The sequence below is a fragment of the Syngnathoides biaculeatus genome, chromosome 17 (assembly GCF_019802595.1).
Source record: "Syngnathoides biaculeatus isolate LvHL_M chromosome 17, ASM1980259v1, whole genome shotgun sequence".
Classification (NCBI taxonomy): domain Eukaryota; kingdom Metazoa; phylum Chordata; class Actinopteri; order Syngnathiformes; family Syngnathidae; genus Syngnathoides; species Syngnathoides biaculeatus.
In genome coordinates, this window is record NC_084656.1 from 5,436,879 (window position 1) to 5,458,049 (window position 21,171).

General features: G+C 41.9%; 1 protein-coding gene across 1 annotated transcript in view; it reads right to left on the reverse strand.

Moving 5' to 3' along the window:
• whrna (whirlin a) overlaps positions 1-21,171 on the reverse strand; it is a 182,720-nt gene that overhangs the window by 10,727 nt on the left and 150,822 nt on the right. The window contains exons 6-9 of the mRNA XM_061800985.1: positions 16,496-16,708; positions 13,680-13,901; positions 2,918-2,992; positions 1,618-2,194 (exon numbers count right to left, since the gene is read on the reverse strand). Coding sequence (XP_061656969.1) covers positions 1,618-2,194; positions 2,918-2,992; positions 13,680-13,901; positions 16,496-16,708 — 1,087 coding nt within the window. The remainder of the gene's footprint in view (positions 1-1,617; positions 2,195-2,917; positions 2,993-13,679; positions 13,902-16,495; positions 16,709-21,171) is intronic.

Sequence of the window (21,171 nt, forward strand, 5' to 3'; positions counted from 1 at the left end):
TCAATGTAACACGCGCGATCTTTGCAACCAAGATGACAGATGTGTGCAATTTTATTGGCTTGATAAAATGTTGGGATCCTGAATATGATTATCTCATGGCCACCAGCTGCAAATTAAATACACATTGTGCTCAGCTGTTGTGCTCCTATTGTGGATTCAATAAAATAAAACAACTCCCTTCTTTTTCTTCACACTGTTGTGGCAAAACTGTCTTCAAAATGTTATTACACTCTATTAGGGATATTTAGTTTCTGTGCAAATGAGAGGGAGATAGAGACAGTCTGACTTATATAATCGCTTAAGTAATTCGGTGCTCTTCCACATTAAACCAGCAATTAACTGTACACGACAGCAAGAAGATTCGTGAGTCTTAAATGTTTGAATGAGAGCTTGATAGCACTAATGAACACCTTTTACCTTGGAAAAAACAACATTTTCATGATGGAGACTCATTCAGAGGATATTTCAACAGACTGCTTAGTATTGGCTGCAAAGATTGTGTCTGTCTTCTATCAAATGTATTGATAACCATTCTATGCTGCGTTTTGGAATACTCTTAATTCAAGATTTCATTTATAATGTGTTTTGTGGTTGTTTCCTATTGTTGCGTGGATGTGGTCCTATGTGTATGTCAGCATGTCTGAGCGCAAAAACACATTTATGACAATCACAGCCCCCCACCCCCCAAAAAATACAGCGTTTAAGTTTAATTACCTGCAAGAGTTGTATAGTTTTGATTTCAACTAAATTTTGGGTGAAAAATATGCCCCAAAGTTGAAAGAATTTCTGACATTCAGTCGTCATTTTATTATCTGCAATAAATATATTTTTATGACCTCGATAAACCACATTTCAGGCTGCATCCAAGGTGGATTTTATTTGAGTCTTTCTGTCTTTTTGTGCTGATTGAGTTCTAAAGCAAGCACTGAAAGTGAGCTTTGTCAACGTCCAGCCATCCATTTTCTCATCCGCTTATTCTACCAAGGGCCCCGGGTGTCCTGGAGCCTATCCCAGCTCTCAATGGGCAGAAGGCAGGGTACACCCTAAACAGTTTGCCAGCCAATCGTAGGACACATGGAGACAGACAACAGTCGCACTCACAATCACACCCAGGGGCAATTTGGAGTGTCCAATTCATGTTGGATGTTTTGAGATGTGGGAGAGACCGAAGTGCCCGGAGAAAATGCACGCAGGCATGGGGAGAACATGCAAACTCCACACAGGCAGGGCCGGGATTGAACCCTGGACCTCAGGACTGTGAGGCCAACGCTTTATAGCTGCTCCACCGTGTGTGCCCTTTTTTTTAGTATGAATTGGCAATGACATGATGAAAATGTGTGTGTGTGTCTCGTTTACAAGAATAATAATTTATGGGGTTCGTAAAAGAATTCATTTTGACCATGAAAAATTAGACCCCCACCGACCACTGAATTCGTTATCTTTATGGGAACTCAGGTGCGTTTTGTCAGGGCTTAGCTCTCATGGAATTTGAACCCTACATTTATGAATTTATTGACAGGATTATATTGTCCATTTCTTTATTCTTTAATTTGATGAAGTTCATTTAAAACACTGTATATTTGAATCAATGATTTGACTTTGCCCAACTTTTCTCACCTCTCGCTTGGGGCAGCGGCCGCACCTCATTGACGTCGGGCTCTGCGTTGGGCCTGTGAACCTCCACTGTGACAAACTGTTGCTTAGAGCCTGGAGAGGTGGCTTTGGACATGGCAGCTGGTTTAAGGGGAAGAGCAGGAGGTGGGGGAGGTGCGGGTAGTGGGGGCGGAGGTGGCGGTGAAGGAAATGCGTCAGCAAGTTTGGGGCCCCTGCTCGGGGACTGGACGCGTGGAAAAGGGCCAATACTCTGTTGGGCAACCTTGGAAAATTGAGTGGGTATTTTGTGTTCTCTCCTGGAAGGTGCTAAGAGTTCTTTCTTTCGGAAGGCTGCATAGTTCCCGGTAGGCAACAATGGAGGATCTTGTTTGTGATGTAGTGAGGGTGATGAGGAGGTGCGACCTGGCTTTTTGTTGTGATTAGGGTGAGTGGGGGCTGTGAAGTGCAAGCCCGAGTGTGTGGATTCGGACGAGGGGCATTTGTTGAGCTGGTCTCGTCTACTCGTGCGCCTCTGCACCCCTGATGGGGGTGGAGGCTTGAAGGAAGGGGGAGAATCAGTTGTGGTGGACTGTACGTCATCCTGAAGTGAGAGAATATTTTTTTCATGATAGATAAGGAATGTGGAAATGACATACTGCATGTAAGAAAACAACAACTAACCAGTTCTATTTGTAAATTGCTGAGGATTCTCAAGAAAAACTACATCAGTGCATTTAACTACTGTGCCGGTCTTGAATAACATGTCATTTCCAGATATTCATGTACTTACATCAGGTAAAAAATGTTTGTATTTGACACTATATTATATAGTTTGGTGGAGTGAATGACACTGAGACATGAATGGCCACAAATGCATGAAGTGAGAAATAAAATGAGTATAAAATAACAAAAGAAAAGAAAGTATGATTTGAGAAAGCAGGCAACTGAGAATGACTGAAGGTGCAGTGACTGAAAGCTTTCTTCTTGACTTGTTTTTCACCCCTCCCCCGCTGAGATAAATGGTAGGCAGAAGAGTGGAATATGGTGATTGACCTTTGCTCACATTTTTCCATTCAATAAAAAAGATGTGAAAAAAAGATAGTCTTCAACCTTTCTTTGGTACAAACGCTTGTTATGCTCCTACAACACAAACTATACAAAAGCCAGCTGGTCAGATCTTTCCATGAGGCTCATCCATTCTTATCATTGCATCACTTCCATTTTCAAAATGCTGTCTTTGATTCCTTTTCCCTTTTTCTCTTGTACCAACTCCATGTTTATTGGACCAAACCTGGGTTTCTGTGTGTAAGACTGCAGGGCTCACCAGAGAGATGTCAGCCAGCAGTGTGTTCAAACTTTCCAAGGGATCCTGCTGATGAGCATCCACCACACTGTCATCCTAAAAGATGCACGAGAGAAAAGGATGAGGGAAAAGAAGAGATACAGAAGTCAACCGGAAAAGAGTCAAACGAGAAGAGGGAATGTAGCACAACAGCCTGTGAGCAGATGTTACAAACAGGTCTACATTTATCCCAAAACAGATGGAAAATAATATTTATAAGAAGTGTTAAGAACTTTCAAAGGGCATGCTAACGTTTGCAAACAAACACACACACACACACATGCACACACACACACACACACACACACACACACACACACACACACAACACACACACACACACACGCACGCACACACACACACACACACACACACACACACACACACGCATGCTCTGCACCAAGCATGATTTGATATCTCAGTCCAAGTTCCCAGGTAAGGAAGAAGTCATTTGCAGACTGAGCAAATTTAGAGACAAGCAGACTTCAGAAAAATGCTGCCCTTCATTTAATTCTGCCACAAAACCAAAACAGAAGCCTTTTCAATTCTGCCTAATGACCCATCATTGCTGCGCTGGGAGCACATATACACTATTCCATTCAAAAGATGGGCTGATCTAAAAAGGACCATGATTTTTATGAGTCTGCATATATGCTAGTTCAAATGGGGCCCTGTAGCTCGATGGTTAGGGTACTGGTTTGGTAAGCCAGGTGTTGTGGGTTCATATCCCACTGGGGCCTCCACTCCCTGAGAAGGGTTGCGTCAGGAAGGGCATCCAGCGTAAAAATTGTGCCAAACATATATGTGCGTGCATCTTAGTTGACACACTGTGGCCACCCTGAAAGGGTCAAGCCGAAAGAAACTTATTTACTTATATATGCGAGTTCAAAAATACAGAAATGGTCAGTGTGATCGCCTGGTGGAGTACATATGATTGACATCACCTGACGAATGACCAAATGCACTCCCAGGGTCTGTGCTGAGTGCCAATTATTATTTTTTTTTTTTAAACACTTAAAAGCCACTGCATTCAGGTAATTTCTTTTAACTTTTTTTTTTTGTACCTCGGTCTTTACATTTACATGACTATTTAATGCAAATGTCAGTCTGAGAACAGTATTCCTTTAAAGGTCATGTGTCATCCCTGTAAACATTCTAAAATGGATATTGTAATGAAAAATACATATAACATTATTCACTTCAATGTCTATACAAAAATATAAATATGAGCGGAGAGCGCGTCATCCATGCACAAAGTTGCGGAAGTGTCATTCGACGTCACCCCGGACATTCGCCATTGAAAACACGCTGTTGACCCTCCTATGGGAGACGAACACGCCCTTTCTGACACAGAAGCTGTGTTTGAAGAAGAGAACATCACACAATCGAGTGAAGTTACCGGGGCAATATTACCCTATTGTTTCGAGCCATATTCAGATGATATGCTATCACGGCCAAACCGCCTCCCCGTCAGATCCACTTCTGCGGCGGGGTTAGCCATCGCGGCCCGGCGCCGCGACAAGGCACCCCGGCCGACAAGGCTGAGCCGGCTCATTTTCGGTGCCGAGGTGGCTTATCATGGTGCTGAGCCGAGCCGCTTAATGACGTTGTTCATAGCTGCCGCCGTCCTCGATGAACAACACCGCCGAGCCGGGGCGCTTTACGGCGTTGTCGTCGCACGCAGCTGAGTGCGACATTGTCAGCAGCAGTGTTCAGAGCTGCCGCCGCTGTGAGCCCGACGCCCAGTCTTCGCCAAAGCCGTGACCTGCGGATGTGGCACCTTGGCCGGGGTGGCTCATTTTTGGCGCCGGGGTGGCTTATCACGGAACCGAGCAGGGCAGCTTTATGGCGTTGTTATCGCACGCAACTGAGTGCGCCATTGTCGGAGCGTTGTTCATAGCTGCCACCGCGGCAGCCTTCACTGGCGAGGTAAAACAGCAGCCTTCGCCGGCGAGCCCGACGCCGTCCAATGCGCACATCGACACATTTAGCACGCCTGTCATACGTACGCGGATCTTTCATTATGAGAGACGGATTACGTGGGCCGCCCCAAACTATTATTTTTTTTAGTAGCTGTATACACAACTACCTGTCATTTGGAACCCACGAAGCTGTCGTCCTTTGTACCCGTGCAATCCATTTTTTCACGACGAACCGGGTCTCTTGCAAACTTACGAAGGGAAAAACCATCCTCCCGAGTGTTCAAGCAATGTCCACCTATGCAATGAGCCGTCATTTTGGCTAACATGAAGGAACAACGAGCTACTCTCCTGGAGGTAAAACTAATAGAAACAAACGAGTCCACTTGAGGGCGGTCTTGACATGTACATCACTTCCTGTTTCTTCTCGAAAACAAATCCCTCGAGAGGATTTTCATGGCGGGAGTTAAAAAAAGCTGCATACGTCAAAATCATGTTTTGTGGGTCCATGTCGGCTGCAGTTTTTTCATTAATAACATACTAAAAATCATGCATTTCATGACAGTGGCCCTTTAAGTTGCAAAAGCATGGCACTCCCCCACTATGTGAGTCTCTGCATTGGGATGCGGTTGACTGTGTGCCTGGTATCAATTCTGGTTTAAAAAATGTCAGTCGTTACTTTCTTGTTATATAACACTCTAATCTGTATAGTGGTTACCCGTTTGTCAAAAGCACCTTCAACCAACACAAAATGAGAATTCATATAAAAGTTTGCATAGAAATACATTCACAACAATACATAACAAAACAAAACAGAAGCTTGTTTTATCCAGCCTTAATTTGTCTATTAAGATGCAGCTAACCCTCACTCAGATAGTGACCACTGGCTAAAACATTTTTTCCTCACTTTTGGGTTTGTAGATTGGATGCAAATATGATTCAATGCAGAAGACAATATAATAATGTGAAACCTAAAGTTAAGAACTGCAGGCTAAAGACTAATGATCTTATCCTGTATCATTTGTGCTAAGGAACAAAAGTGCCTGACAAAATTGTGTAATGGAAATGGGATATTACTGGAATAAACAATAAGATTTTGCAAAATTTTGCCAGGGGAAATGCTTTCATATGCATCTCAATAAAGGAATGTTTTTCACTAAATCCCACCAGCAGTATCTGTATAATCCAATTCTGTTCTAGGTTAACAGCTATTTTGGCTGAGGGAAAAGAAATGCAAACGTTCTTTAAACAGACCCCCACCCCACTCTGTCCGATGGTCTGTCCAGGCAACCCAAAGTAACAAAGTTGGCCAAGCAGTTCAGGAGATTGGCTAGGACACCAAGCACCAGGGTCCCAACGGAGCCACTCAGGTGGATCTCCACAAAGGGTGTCCCAATGGCAAAGCAGGACTCAAACACAAACAGGTGACAGCTGTGGGCGAAGCACCGCTGAGGCAAGAGTGAGGGGGTGGTCGCTGCTGGTCAAGAACTGACGAGGGGTGGGCTAGAGGTGATGGCTGCTGGTGCTGGCTGAGGACTGCCGAGGCATGGACGAAAGGCGGCGGCAGCTGGTCAATCGACAACCGGATGGTGCAGCATTTGGAGTGTTGCGGACTTTATATCGGGGCAAAGGGGAAGAGGAGCTAAGTCGAAAGGTTAAGCGCTCTATTTACTGGTCAATCTACGTTCCTATGCTCACCCATGGCCCCAAGTTGTGGGTCATGAAAGAAATAACAAGATCCCGGATACAAGCGGCTGAAACAAGTTTTTTCTGCAGGGTGTCTGGGCTCTCTCTTAGAGATAAAGTGAGAATCTCGGTCATCTGGGAGGGCCTCAGAATAGATCCGGCACTCCTCCCCTCCGAGAGGAGCCAGATGAGGTGGCTGGGGCATCTGATTCGGATGCCGACCGGAAGCCTCCCTGCTGGAATGTTCTGGGTATGTCCCATCGGAAAAAGACCCTAGGGACAAACCAGGACACACTGGAGAGACTACGTTTCTTGGGTGCCATGGGAACACCTCGAGATTCCCCAGAAAAGCTGGATGAAGTGGCTGGGGAAAGGGGAGTCTGGGCATCTCTGGTAAGGCTACCTCCCCCAAACCCAACCTTAGATAAGAGGTAGAAGATAGATGACTGTTATATGTTGATTTCTGTTGTCTTCGTTGTAGCGACATTAGCAGTGATGAAGTTCCCATAGAATGGAATACATGGCCATTGAAATGAAATCGTAGCTTGTTTGTTTCTCAACTGATTTTCATTAAGGTTATTGTTTTATCAATGCCACAATGTATGCCACCAATCCACATTGTAAAAATGTAAAAATGTTAAAAAAAAAATGGGCCATGACTTTGCAAACAACAGGAAAATGCAGGTCTTAGGGTGACAAGCGTTGACTGCCTTAGATTATATATTAGCGTATTACCAATTGTGTTTATTCTCATTTCCTTTTCACACCCTCTTGGTTGATAATCAAACCATGAACGGGGATGGGATTTTATTTTGATAAGTACAACTTTGTCAACGATAGTAGAGCTACACCAATGCAAAGCCATTTCAACCACAATTCTTCACCAATTGAGTCCTTATCACACTACTTTTTGCTATTCTTCCACTGAGGTCCCAAGAGAGAGTCCTTTATGTTAAAAATTGGGGAAGAAGAAGGGAACACAACAGCAAAACAAAAGCCATACTGTGATGAGCTCAAAACAAACTGGACCACTTGATGGAAACATGGACTCAAATCTTTGAACAGTGGAACCTCCAAAGACAAACACAATCTGTTCGGGGAGATTGGTTGACCTTCTTTTTCAAATTTGATTTCAGAACAATTTACCTCATTGGACTCAATTAAAATTTAAATAATGTGCCCCGGTGTCAAACATTCTCCGTTTTAATACCTTCATTAAGTGAACGAGCAATGTTTTCTGGAGCATTGTAACATTGTTAACATTCACGCAAGCGTATAATTAAGTTAACTTCTTTTTCTTTCGGCATGTCCTGTTAGGGGTCGCCACAGCGTATCATCTTTTTGCATCCAAGCCTATCTTGTGCATCCTCCTCTCAAACACCCACTGACCTCATGTCCTCCCTCACAACATCCATCTACCTTTTCTTTCATCTTCCTCTTGCTCTTTTGCATGGCAGCTCCATCCTCAGCGCCCTTCTGCCATTTTACTCACCCTCTTGCCTCTGAACATGTCCAAACCATCAATGTCTGATCTCTCTAACCTTGTTTTCAAAACATCCAACTTTATTGTCCCTCTAATGAGCTCATTTCTAATCCTATCCAACCTGTTCACACCAAGCGAGAATCTCAGCATCTTCATTTCTGTTACGTACAGTTTTGGTTCCTGTTGTTTCTTCAGTGCCACCGTCTCTAATCCGTACGTCATGGCTGGCCTCTGCACTGTTTTATAAACTTTCCCCTTCATCCTAGCGGAGACTCTCCTGTCACATAGAAGACCAGACACCTACCGCCACCTGTTCTACCCCGCTTGAACCGGTTTCTTCACTTCCTTATCACAATCTCAATTGCTCTGCATTGTTAAGACCAAGTATTTGAAATCGTCCACCCTCGCTATTTCTTTTCCCTGGAGTTTCACTCTTCGTCCTCTGCCCCTCACATTCATGCACATATATTCTGATTTACTTCAGCTAATCTTCATTCCTCTCCTTTCCACTCCGTGCCTCCATCTTTCTAATTGTTCCTCCGCCTGCTCCCTGTTTTCACTGCATATCACAACGTCTGCGAACATCATTGTCCAAGGGGATTCCAGTCTAACCTCATCTGTCAGCCTGTCCATTACTACCGCAAACAGGAAGGTGCTCAGGGCGGTTCCCTGATGCATTCCCACTTCCACTTTAAATTCTTCTGACACAGCTTGAGCACAACTCACCACTGTTCTGCTGCACTCATACATATCCTGTACTATTCTAACATATTTCTTCACCACACCAGACTTGCTTATGCAGTACCACAGTTACTCTCTTGGTACTCCGTCATAGGCTTTCTCTAGGTCTACAAAGACACAATGTAGTTCCTTCTGACCTTCTCTGTACTTTTCCATGTGCATCCTCAAGGCAAATAATACATCTGTGGTACTCTTTCTCGGCATGAAACCATACTGCTGCTCGCAGATACTTACTTCCGTCCTGAGTCTAACCTCCACTACTCTTTCCCATAACTTCATTGTGTGGCTCATCGTCTTTATTCCTCTACAGTTTCCACAGCTCGGAACATCACCTTTGTTCTTAAAAATGGGGACGAGCACACATTTCCTCCATTCTTCTGCCATCTTCTCTTCTGCTAGTATTCTATTGAATGAGTTGGTTGAAAACTCCACAGCCACCTCACCAAATTGCTTCCGTACCTCCACTGGTATGTCATTGGGACCAAATGTCTTTCCATTTTTCATTCTTTTCAGTGCCTTTCTAACGTCCCCCTTACTAATCATTGCCACTTTCCGGTCATTCACGCTTGCCTCTTCTACTCTGCATTCTCTCCCATTTTCTTAATTCATTAGCTTTTCAAAGTACTCTTTCCATCTATTTAGCACACTCCTGGCACCAGTCAACATATTTCAATCTCTATCCTTAATCACCTTGACTTGCTGCACATCCTTCCCATCTCGATCTCTCTGTCTGGCCAACCTGTAGGGATCCTTTTCTCTTTCTTTCGTATCCAATCTGGAGTACATGTCTTCATATGCGTCTTTAGCATTCGGCAATCTACCTTTGCCCTACGACGCATCTCAATGTATTCCTTATGCCTCTCCTCAGTCCTCTCCATGTCACACTTCTTCTTCGCTAAACTCTTTCCTTGGATGACTTCCTGTATTTTAGGGTTCCACCACCAAGTCTACTTCTCCCCTTTCCTACCAGAAGACACCCTAAGTACTCTCCTGCCTGCCTCTCTGAATACCTTAGCAGTAGTATTCCAGTCTTCTGGGAGCTCTTCCTGACCATCTAGAGCCTGTCTCACCTCTTTCCGAAAGGCCACATAACATTCTTCCTTTCTCAACTTCCACCACCTGATTCTCTGCTCTTCTTAATGTTCCTACCCTCTACCAGAGTCATCCTACACACCACCGTCCTGTGCTGTCAAGACACACTCTCCCCCACCACTACTTTACAGTCGGTAACCTACTTCAGATTAAATCGTCTGCACAAAATGTAATCCACCTGCGTGCTTCTTCCTCCGCTCTTGTAGGTTACTCTATGTTTCTGTCTCTTCTGGAAATCACCTCTTCATCGCCCCTGTTTCCTTCGCCAACATGTTCATTGAAATCTGCATCAATCAAACCTCTCTCTCTGTCTGGGAGGCTCAGGACTACTTTGTCTAGTTCCTTCCAGAATTTATCTTTCAATTTGAGGTCACATCCTACCTGTGGGGCATAGCCGCTAATCACGTTATAAATAATACCCTGAATTTCAAATTTCATCATCATCACTCAATCTGATGCTGTTTTTACCTCCAAGACATTCTTAGCCATCTTTTCTTTTAAAATAACGCCTACTCCAATTCTCTTCCCATCTACTCCATGGTAAAATAATTTAAACCCTGCACCTAAACTTCTAGCCTTACTCCCTTTCCACTTGCTCTCTTGGATCAAATGGACGGCATGGTAGAAAACTGATAAGCACATGTGCATTACAGTTGTGAGGACCCATTTAAAAATCAGGTCTCTTCTGTGTGGAGTTTGCATCTTCTCCCTGTACCCGTGTCAGTTTTGTTTGGGTACTCCAGTTTCCTCCTATGTGCCTCCAAAGTGGGCACGTTAAAAGGCCACCGACATGCCTACAAACATTCTAAAATACATATTATAATGAAAAATACATTCTTACTAAAATACTCCTTTCTCCTCCCACACGCGCCAAACCACCTGCATGCCCGATCCACCGCCGCGGGGGTGATGAACAATGCCACTGGCGAGCAACGACAACGATTGCCCCGGCTGCGAGGAACACCGCGGCCATGAACGACGACAACTAATGCCGCAGACTGGCGCCGCGACAAGCCACCACGAAAGAAGGATTATGCCCCCTCCAAACTATGGTGTTTTTAATAGCTCATTACACACCTACCTGTTATTTGGAACCCACATAGCTCTCGTTCTTTGCACCTGTGCAATCCATTTTTCACGATTAACCTGGTCTTTTGGAAAAGTATGAAGAGTGAATCCATCCTCCCGAGTGTTCAGCATTTTGGTTAACAAGAAGGAACAAAGAGCTACCTTCCCGCAGGTAAAACACGTATAAACACACGAACCCGCATGAGTGGGCGTCTGCTCATAATGTCACTTCCTGCTTCTTCTCCAAAACAAATCCCTCGCGAGGATTTTCATTTTTCAGAAATTCCAAAAAGCCATATACGACAAAATCATGTTCTGTTGTGAAAAAACGGATGGGCCCATTCTGGCTGCCTTTTTTTTTCATCAAAACCATAAAAAAAAAAAAAATCATCCTTTTTGTGTCAGTAGACCTTTAAAGGGCCACTGACACATAATACAAACAAAATAGTCATCCGGAATGGACCCATCCATTTTTTTCACAGCAAGTAAGAAGAATGCTGCCGTAGATTATTATTATTATTTTTTTTATCTCTGCCAGGGAAAGTCTCTCTAGGATTTTGTGTTGAGGACGAACCAGGAAGTGACAGTTTTTGCAGTAGCCGTGTCGAGTGTTTATATTGGTTTATACCTATTGTACCCTCAAGAAATTACCATTTTTTTCCAGCGTGTTAGCCAAAATGCCGGCTTGTTGTATAGTTGGATTTTGCTCGAACAATCGGGAGGATGGATTCACTCTTCACACTTTTCCAAAACACCTGGTTCGTCATGAAAAATGGTGTACAGAGCTCTTAAAAAAAAAAAAAAAATTATAGTTGTAGGGGACTATTTTGTTGCACAGTTTTTAACATATATCACGTGATAATTTAGAATAAATCCCCTTGGTCAAACCGGCAACATACAACAAAGCACTTGTATTGCATTTAAGACAATTTAATCACACACAATACAATACAATACAACACAAAAACAAAATAGAAGTACAAAGACAGTTTAGTAGCGTGTTACACTAGCTAACTAGCCAAACGACGGATATTCACCAAACTCGAACAACTTGTCCAAAAACAGCAATAATCAACAGCAACAACGACAACGTAATCCTTCTCTCAGAACGTAACACAACATCTGCATCATAATAACTTCATGAAGTGCGTACGTCAGGGGTGCTAACTGTGTTGATGTCTCTCTTGTTAATCTCCCATAGCAGGTGGCACAGCTTGTTTTCAATGCCAGTGTGACATCTGCAAATGACGTTGCAGGGACTATTGCTGTCGCTGGGATGTCGAGTGAGATTGAAGCAGTTTTGCGCAATAATTACACGCTCTCTGCTCATTTTTTTCCGTATAGACATTGAAGTGAATAATATTATATATAGTTTTCATATCAACATCTATTTTAAAATGCATATTTGGCTGTCAGTGGTACTTTAAGTGAAGACTCCAAGTTGCCCGCGGTGTGATTGTGAGTGTCAATGGTTATTTGTGCCCTGCGATTGGCTGGTGTACCCTGTCTCTTGCCAAGAGTTGAGAGCCGGAATAGGCTACAGCACGCCTGCATCACAAGTGAGGAGTGGTACAGAAAATGGATGTATTGATGATGCACTCCACTTGTATGTCACTACAATGTTGCATCATTTCAAATTATTTTTTTAGTCATGAGAAACTCTACCTCTGAGCTATCCATGAAACCTTTCTGATGTGGCACAACTAACAACATAAGTTGGACTCATAAGGAATGTCTTTTGTTTTTTTTCCAAACCCCAACCTGTAATTTTGAGTTTGTTCTTTGAAAAAAAAAAAAAATTAACAGAGACCCAAACACAGCATAAAATATGTCACTGCAGAAAGTGTTGCAAATACAACAATTATATATACCTGTATATATATTTTGCAAGCCATATCTTTGCAAGACAAAGTGCATCAAACCATATCAGAATTGAAGAGGAAATGAAGTCTTTTTGCTTTACAATACAAGAATGTATTGTGCTGTCTAAAGTTGAAGACAACATGAGATATCAAGAGAAGCAGTCCTAAGAGATTGCAAATACAACAATTATATATACCTGTATATATATTTTGCAAGCCATATCTTTGCAAGAGAAAGTGCATCAAACCATATTAGGAATGAAGAGGAAATGAAGTCTTATTGGTTTACAATACAAGAATGTATTGTGCTGTCTAAAGTTGAAGACAACATGAGATATCAAGAGAAGCAGTCCTAAGAGATAAAATGCAAACAAATGAGACATTAAAGATCATTTTACTGGAGCAAAATGGAAGACAAGTGTCCAGTTGATGTTTACATTAACCCTCATTTGTCTGGGAGAAAATATAATGAACAATGAGGAGAGCCTCTTTTGAATTTTTTTTTTTTTTACTTTTCTCATGATATCTAGCATACATCTGCCCACAGGGAATTGAACAAGGCCTTCTCCCACAATGTATCCAGCATGTGTGGGTTGGTGCTTTATCTCTTTAAAAAATTACTCCTACCTCCATCATATCTATCAGCCAGAGTAGCCTTTCCTACCAGGGGGAGGGCAATATTAGCAGGTTATAGTAGTGGAACTAAAACACATACTACTAATAAATTTCATTTAAAACGGAACATCGCAAGACATGACATTGTGGAATGCCCCCAATGCACTTACGCACACACGCACACACATACACTGAGATACACACACACAAAACAAAGATATTGTGCCATGTCATCTACTTCACACTAAATCAGATTATTATTCAGCTGTAACACTTACCCGGGCAGAGCTCAAAGTGGTGTTAGTCATGTAGCTGGCCGAAGACGAGGTCAGAGTGTCAGGGTATGACACCATGGATAGCGAGTCGGGTTGGAATGTAGGCACTCCTGGTGTGCCCTGTCTTGCTTTGAGAGACTGAATTTCATGACGCAACACCAGCCCATCAAACCGCTCCAGGTCCTGCGGGCTGACCAGGCCTCGCACTTCTGACAGCAGAGAAAACTGCGGCAAGACAATGAGGGTAGATGTAAACCTGCAATTAAAAGTAGTTAGGGATCTACAGAAAAAAACAAACGATTACAACATGCACATGCCACATAATGGAACACTAGTTTGTCAGTTAATTAGTTGTGAGTATTCTGCTTTCTGGTGAACTTCAGGAAGGACCTAAAATGCCCCTTTTGGAGAGCGGAACTTGAACTTGTCTCTCTCTCGTCATGTATTTTGTTTCTACTTCTTGTCTCCTGCTTGATGGAGAGTACAGTGCCTCCTCTTTTTCAGTGAAAGTAATTGTTGTTGCAAACTGTATCCATTGGGGAGCGCACTGATGACCAGCTATCACTTAGATGACATTGGGAAATTGGCTGCCCCCTCTGGATTTGACACCTGATATTGATGTGTGGATTGTCAAGGCTAAAAGATGCCAAGTTTCAGGAGGAGGGTTAACCTATTTTGTATTAAAATGCTGTGGCACCATTGCACCACAGTTCTGTGAAAATAAATCCCCCTTGTAGAAATATTTTAAGACAGTGAATTTTGCAAAATGTCAGTCAACATCTTCAGATAAAAACAGATAGAAAGATAAGTTGGAAAGATGTTTAGTGGAAGCCTTTTTATGTTTTTTTTTCTTGCACTGACAAAACCTATATTTTTTAAACATCTTTTCTGTATACATTTACAATTTCAGCGGCCAATTGAGGTCAAGATTTCTGGACGGCTGTAGAAAATTATGTGAATTTAAAATAATGTCTCAAGCTCAACAGAGATGTTTACAAATGATACATGCAGTGTATAGATCCACCTTGATCTGTAAGTTGCACGTATAAATGAAAAAACAAAAAACTGATTCATAATTGTAATGTCCATCCATTTTCTTTTCCGCCTATCCTCACAACGGTCGCGGACAGTGCTGGAGCCTATCCCAGCTGTCAACGGGCAGGAGCCAGGGGACACCCTGAACTGGTTGCCAGTCAATCGCATGGCACATGGAGACGAAGAGCCGCACTCTCAATCACACCTAGAGGCAATTTAGAGGGTCCAATTAATGTTGCATGTTATTGGGATGTGGGAAGAAACTGGAGTGCCCAGAGAAAACCCACGCAGGCATGCGGAAAACATGCAAACTCCACACAGGCGGGGTCGGGATCGAACCCGGGTCCTCAGAACTGTGTGTTTTACCAGCTGAGCCACCGTCCCTCTTTATTGTTATGTCTTTAGTTAAAATATTTGTACATTTTCTAAGATAAATATGTTAGTTAAAAAGTTAGTTAAAAAGTTAAAAATATGTTTATTTCATGATGCCATGTGTTAAAATGTTTTAAAAGAAAAGGCGTCAGAGTGACACCTCTTGACCTGTGAGGATCATTCAGTTTCTATGCGAACGAGTGCTATATACCCCATAGAGGATCTTTGATGTACCCAGGTGAAAATATGATCATGGTGAACATTAAGTCTGAGAACAATTCATAACTACCCTGAATGTGTTCTGAACGTTTGAACCTTGGGAAACTTTCGTCTCTAAGTATTGTATGTTCACAGACATTAGGTTGAGGTCACAATCACTGTATATTTTATTTGAAAGCTTGATGTAAACGAATGATCGTTGATACAGCTACTGTTGTGTTTAGCATAAATAAGATAGCTACCTGTACTTTGCCCAATGGCAGACAGTGCACACTGTAATTCATATTTTTCAAAAGAATGGGAACATTTTGGAATCGTTTTTATTTGTGTTTATTAAGCCTCATAGGCACTGGTCCAGCCCACTTGGGTGTGAATGTAGCCAACAAATTGAAATGACTTTGACAGTCCTGGATGGAAGAGCAAGTTGTAAAGACAATAGAAAGACTTTACTTGACTTGAGCCAAAATTTTAAAGCAGGCCTTAAAAGTAAGGCAAACCTTCTGACCACTAAATAACTGCACCATCAGTAGATATCATATGGGCACACTAATTTAATCATAACCCTGGTTACTGTGCCATTTTCAATTTACAGCCATATCAGGTCCTGTCACTCATGCATTCTTGCACACATTCCATTATCCATCACTAACAATATAAATGCAAACACAGAATACAATATTAAATGATAACATTTCTCTTTTGGATTATTGATTAATGTCATTCTGTCCATAAAGTGTGTGTGCTTCTGACTGGCACTCGTAAAATATTACCAGTGTGCAATTGCCCTTAAATTCTCAACAAAGACAAATAGTGATGGACAAAATTGATAATGACCCATTTTTTGTAACCTACCATTTATTCTGCCATCATTTTCTACAGTTCAGAAAAAAAAATTGAAACTGTAAAAGATTGTAGTTCTAAATATAATACTAGGCATCATAAAAGTGTTCTACTTGAGAAAGTGGAACTACAATGCCTTTGTTTTATTGTGTATTTATAATACTGAAATAAAAGTTGCGGAAGATATAACAAAATAGAACTGAATGTGAACAGATAACCCCGTGTCGAAATCTCCAAAGATTCACATAAAGAAACAAAAACAATCAACAAATAACCTGGTTCGCCACATGGACCTTTGTGTTATTTTTAACTGTAACTCTTTTTATCCTTTCTTTGTTTCCTTTTTCTCTCACCTTTGCATGTGTGTTGAGCAGCTCAAATAATGCCATGACCAACTGCTCCACCCCAATGTGTCCATCCCGGTACTCTTCCATGTAGTAGCCCATAGTTTGCCGCTCCGACTCAGTCAGAAGGTGACGGGCTTGCTCTTCTAGCATCGCTCTGGACTGGTTCACCAAGCTAGACAAGGTCACCTGAGATCCGGCCATACCCTTATAAAAACCAGACTGAAAAGATATACAAGTATCGTATTTATTATCACACAGTTAAGTACAACTGTAATACAATTCATTTTGGTTGATGAATAGAACCGGAGTTGGAGGAAAAGTAACCTGTTTAGGCGAGTACTACATGATTTTCTGGACAAATTGAGATGAACAATGAGAGTAAGACCAACTAGTTGAGAGGAAGTGGAAGGTAGTGGAAAAAGGGAGAAATGTGAGGGGGGGGGCTGGATGTGGAGTGAGGATAATGAATGAAGTGGTATGAGGAATAAGAAAAAAAGATGGACATTGAAAGGGATGTGATGGCTCGGAATTTGAGGCAGCCAAGATGATTATGAGAGATGACGAAGGGATGAAGACAGAAGATGGCAGGTTATTGCTTAACAGCAGTAAATGCTTTTAAAGAGGATGGTGCTGGTTGTGTGAAAAACACACATAAAAAAAGCTTGGGAGGCAAGAAGGCTAAAACTACATGGACTCAGGGGTGAATGCAGAGCAGGATGAGGAGAGGTGTCAAAGTGGAAACAAAGGCAGGGAACTCATCAGGGTGGACAGATAAAGAGGAAGATGATAAAATGAAGAAGCTGTCAGTCAGTTCTGATTACATGTATAAATTATCAGTCCACCACCTGCTGTCATTAACATCATCCACTGTCATCATGCGGTGAAAAAATTGAAGTTTATGGGAGGACAGAATCAGTCCTGTTCAGACATGTGGGCGGGGCCTATTTTTTGCCCACAACAGCTTTCATAGCTATTCTTGCCTTGCCAACTATCTCACTTGTCAATCACAGAGGTGACACTTTGTCGCTATAGAAACAGATGAGCAGCCAATATGAACTGCTGCATCTCCCACTTGTGTATTTTGATTTCCAACTGTGAATGCTTGAAGTCAAGCATTCAGTTTAATTTGCAGTAATGTAGAACTGTGCAGTCTGCCCCCGCTATTTGTGGGTATTAGGAAAACCAGTCTGCCAAAAAAGGTGAGGAAAGAATTGATGCACTCCCACAATCAGGTTTACACTCTATTTGCCTGACTCAATGAAAATCCTCCCGTAACTTCAATTTAGTTCCTTTGCACCAATCTTTGAATGGGCATGAAGTGTATGCATTTCTTTCGGCTTGTCGGTAGACTACACCCAGAAATGGTCGGCAGCCAGTCACAGGGCAGATATCGACACCATCACTGAGCGCGACTCGATCCCATGCTGCCTGCACCAAAGGCAGGTGTGTGCACCACTACACCATCAGTGTCTCTCTGAATGGGCATAATGTGTAATCTCGATAAAATGCACTTTGTCACAATGAAGAAAGGAGTCCATTGGGACCAAACAATGTGTCCATAAAAAGTTTCCATTAAACTTTGATACATTTTATAGTTCCAGAATTGCTGCGCTGTGGTGCAATATAGGGAGAGACTGACAACTAACAGATGTACTTATGTGGAAGCCATGTTGAATGTAGCAACATTTCCACATGGTTACTATGATGTGAGGAGTTCATCTATTATAGTAGCATATCTAGGATAGTGCTGTGCACCAGAGAGAATGCTCAATTACTGTAGCTACCTGTGGCATTAATGGAAAGTGGAATATAACATGCAAGTGCCTGGAGTCTGGAATGTGCTATTTTTGGAACAGTAACACTTTGCTTTTACTGTCAAGCCATTCATCTACGACAGCAGAGTTGGAACGAGTGAATACTTATTCCTTACAGCTTGCCCATGCTGAGTACGTCATGAATATCTACATCACGCATATCAGTAACTTGGGATACATTTTGAAACTTCCATCCATCCATCCATCCATCCATCCATCCATCCATCCATCCATCCATCCATCCATCCATCTTCCAAGCTGCTTATTCTCACATGGGTCACAGGAGTGCTGGAGCCTGTCCCAGCTAACTTTGGGGGAAAGGCAGACTACACCCTAAACTGGTCCCCAGTCAGTTGCAAAAACACATATAGACACCATCACTGAGCGGGATTTGATCCAATGTTGCCCGCACCAAAGTAAAACATTTTAAGCTTTTTTTATATTTATGTACAATAACTTTGTATTTCACTGAGCATTTTAGGTCATGAAAAAAAGTAAAAAAACATTAAGTCATATGGGTGCTAGTGACCGCAAAAAAAGTCCCTCAATGTAGCAAACAATCAGCTGTAATGGACGGAGTGTGGGGTCGTACATTAAAAACACAAGGGAGACTTCAGACTCCCAGTTACCTCTTTCTCCCTTCTCTTCCTATTCAATCATCAGTCTATGTTGAGGGAAGTGGCGATTCAAATGTCTGGGTAGAGCTGGCAACTCTTTAAGGACCAAGGTGAACTCTGATGATACATTTCCGGAATCCTAATCACGGATGGTAACCTCCAGACTCTCTTATGTCCATCCACCTGTTTCAAAGCATAAGTGCTTCGGAGAGTGAACCCTTGGGACCACACAAGATATTTGAACAGCCAGTGTGTCTCTCACTGTCTTATTATGATGCAGATTGGCACTTGAAGGAGCAAATAAAAATGGTTGCTTCTCAACTGCAGTATTGATAGTCTGCTTGGGAGGACATTCTATGCAGGCACATTTTAGTTAATAGACACCCAGAAAAAGGGGTTCCTTTGTAGGGTTTCTCCAATCTGTGTGGTCATTCTATAGTTGGGTTCTTCAAATGCCTGATAAATTCAACATTAGGCAAATCCTGGCTGTCTCTATTATCGTAGTAAACAACAATCATCAACAGTTAACCTTCAATCGATAAAAGAGAAAATCTGACAAAGCCGGATCAAAACAGACCCATATAGGACATGAACAATACAAGAGCATGAATAAAGTGTATTTAACTAAGTAATATGTTATTGTTCTTTATATATTTCTTTAGTGTTGGGTTACACAACCAATCCTGCATATTACACATTTCCACCAAACCTACTGTACCTAAGTATAGCTCACAATAGCTCATCTAATGGCTGTATGCAGCATAACAGGGCAATAGCTGGCAGAGGTGCTTGGCCAAGCAGACAGTAGATGGGATGACTAACCCTGCTAAATTGATCTTCAGGAATTAAAGGGCAGCCTGCAATATTTGCTTTCAAGCAAATCAATCAACAAGAGACTAAAACACAAGAAAATAGTCACTACAATTAAAGACTAATACAGGTAAAATCTTAATTACATTACTCAAAATATATATTTGAATAAAAAATAGCACTGTCCTATTCCTTTCACACCATTCATGTAGTTTCTGCACTGTGGATGACTGCTACCTTTTTAAATGTTGCTTCACTTATCTTGGCTGTCTAACTGCACCACTGCATCACTGAGAGTGGATTATAAGAACAAAAACAACAAAAAAGCAAAAATACACTCACAAAAAAATCTCAATACTAAATTGCAAAGGTTACCTCATCAAAGTGTGGCTGTATATCCTAGAGAGAAAGCTCATTGTTTAGATGATCTGCAGAAACGCCTCTAACCTAAAGCCATTGTAGGTGCAAACATACAGCACTTTAAAGCATATGTATCTATTTTATGAGGAGCTCCGCTAAACAAATCTGTCTAATAATAGAAATATTTATGACATCACAAGAGCAGCGGTGCACAGTAACTTGTGTTTTTATTGCCCACAGGGACTGTTCTGATTTAATCACAGTGCAAGCTATAATGTGCTTCCATCAGACAGACTAATGAGAGTGCCTGAAGATGAGAGTGTGGACCCTGAAGTCAGATCCTGTTTCCTGCTCCCTAACAGGCCTCAAACTAAAGATGTCTCAGTCTTTGTCGAGGAAAAAGACTGCTGCTGTTTATCAGTGTAATTTCTTTAATCGTTCATGCATTGAGGATTAAATTATAACCATCAGTCTCAAGTCTGATCAAAATGTTAAAATTGAGACAATAAATTAACATATATGGAGGAATGACATGTCGAAATAATTTTGGTTAGATGACAGTATCTTGACCCATGATACATCTTTACTGTCTGTAATTGGTTACGTGACTACGGTACTCAGATACCTTTCCTCCTTTCTCCTTTATTTTTAAGTGATAAGTGGTTAGACAGATGTCACGTTTACTATATTAATACAAATGTAGATAACAATTTTGAATAGGTTCAGATTTTCATTTTAGAAACTACGTCCACAGCAACATGAGTCCTGAATTTAAGAACTATGAAGCACAACAAAATCAATGTAAAATGAAATTCACCCAGAAGCTGAAAGCATTGTTTCAGGCGCTCCTTTGTGCCCACAACCATCAGACCTTAAAACAAAGGTGTGGGGCATAGCTACTTACTCCTCTGCCCTCACCACCAACTTTAACAGACGAACCCACAGAAGACGTGATGCCACCCTTATACACGCAAAAAGCCATTTGGTCTTGTCTCTCACAGGGAAAAATTTCAGAAGCTACAAAGACCCTTTGAACATCTAAAGTAAGGATAATATTGCATATATTGTTATTGTTGTTTTA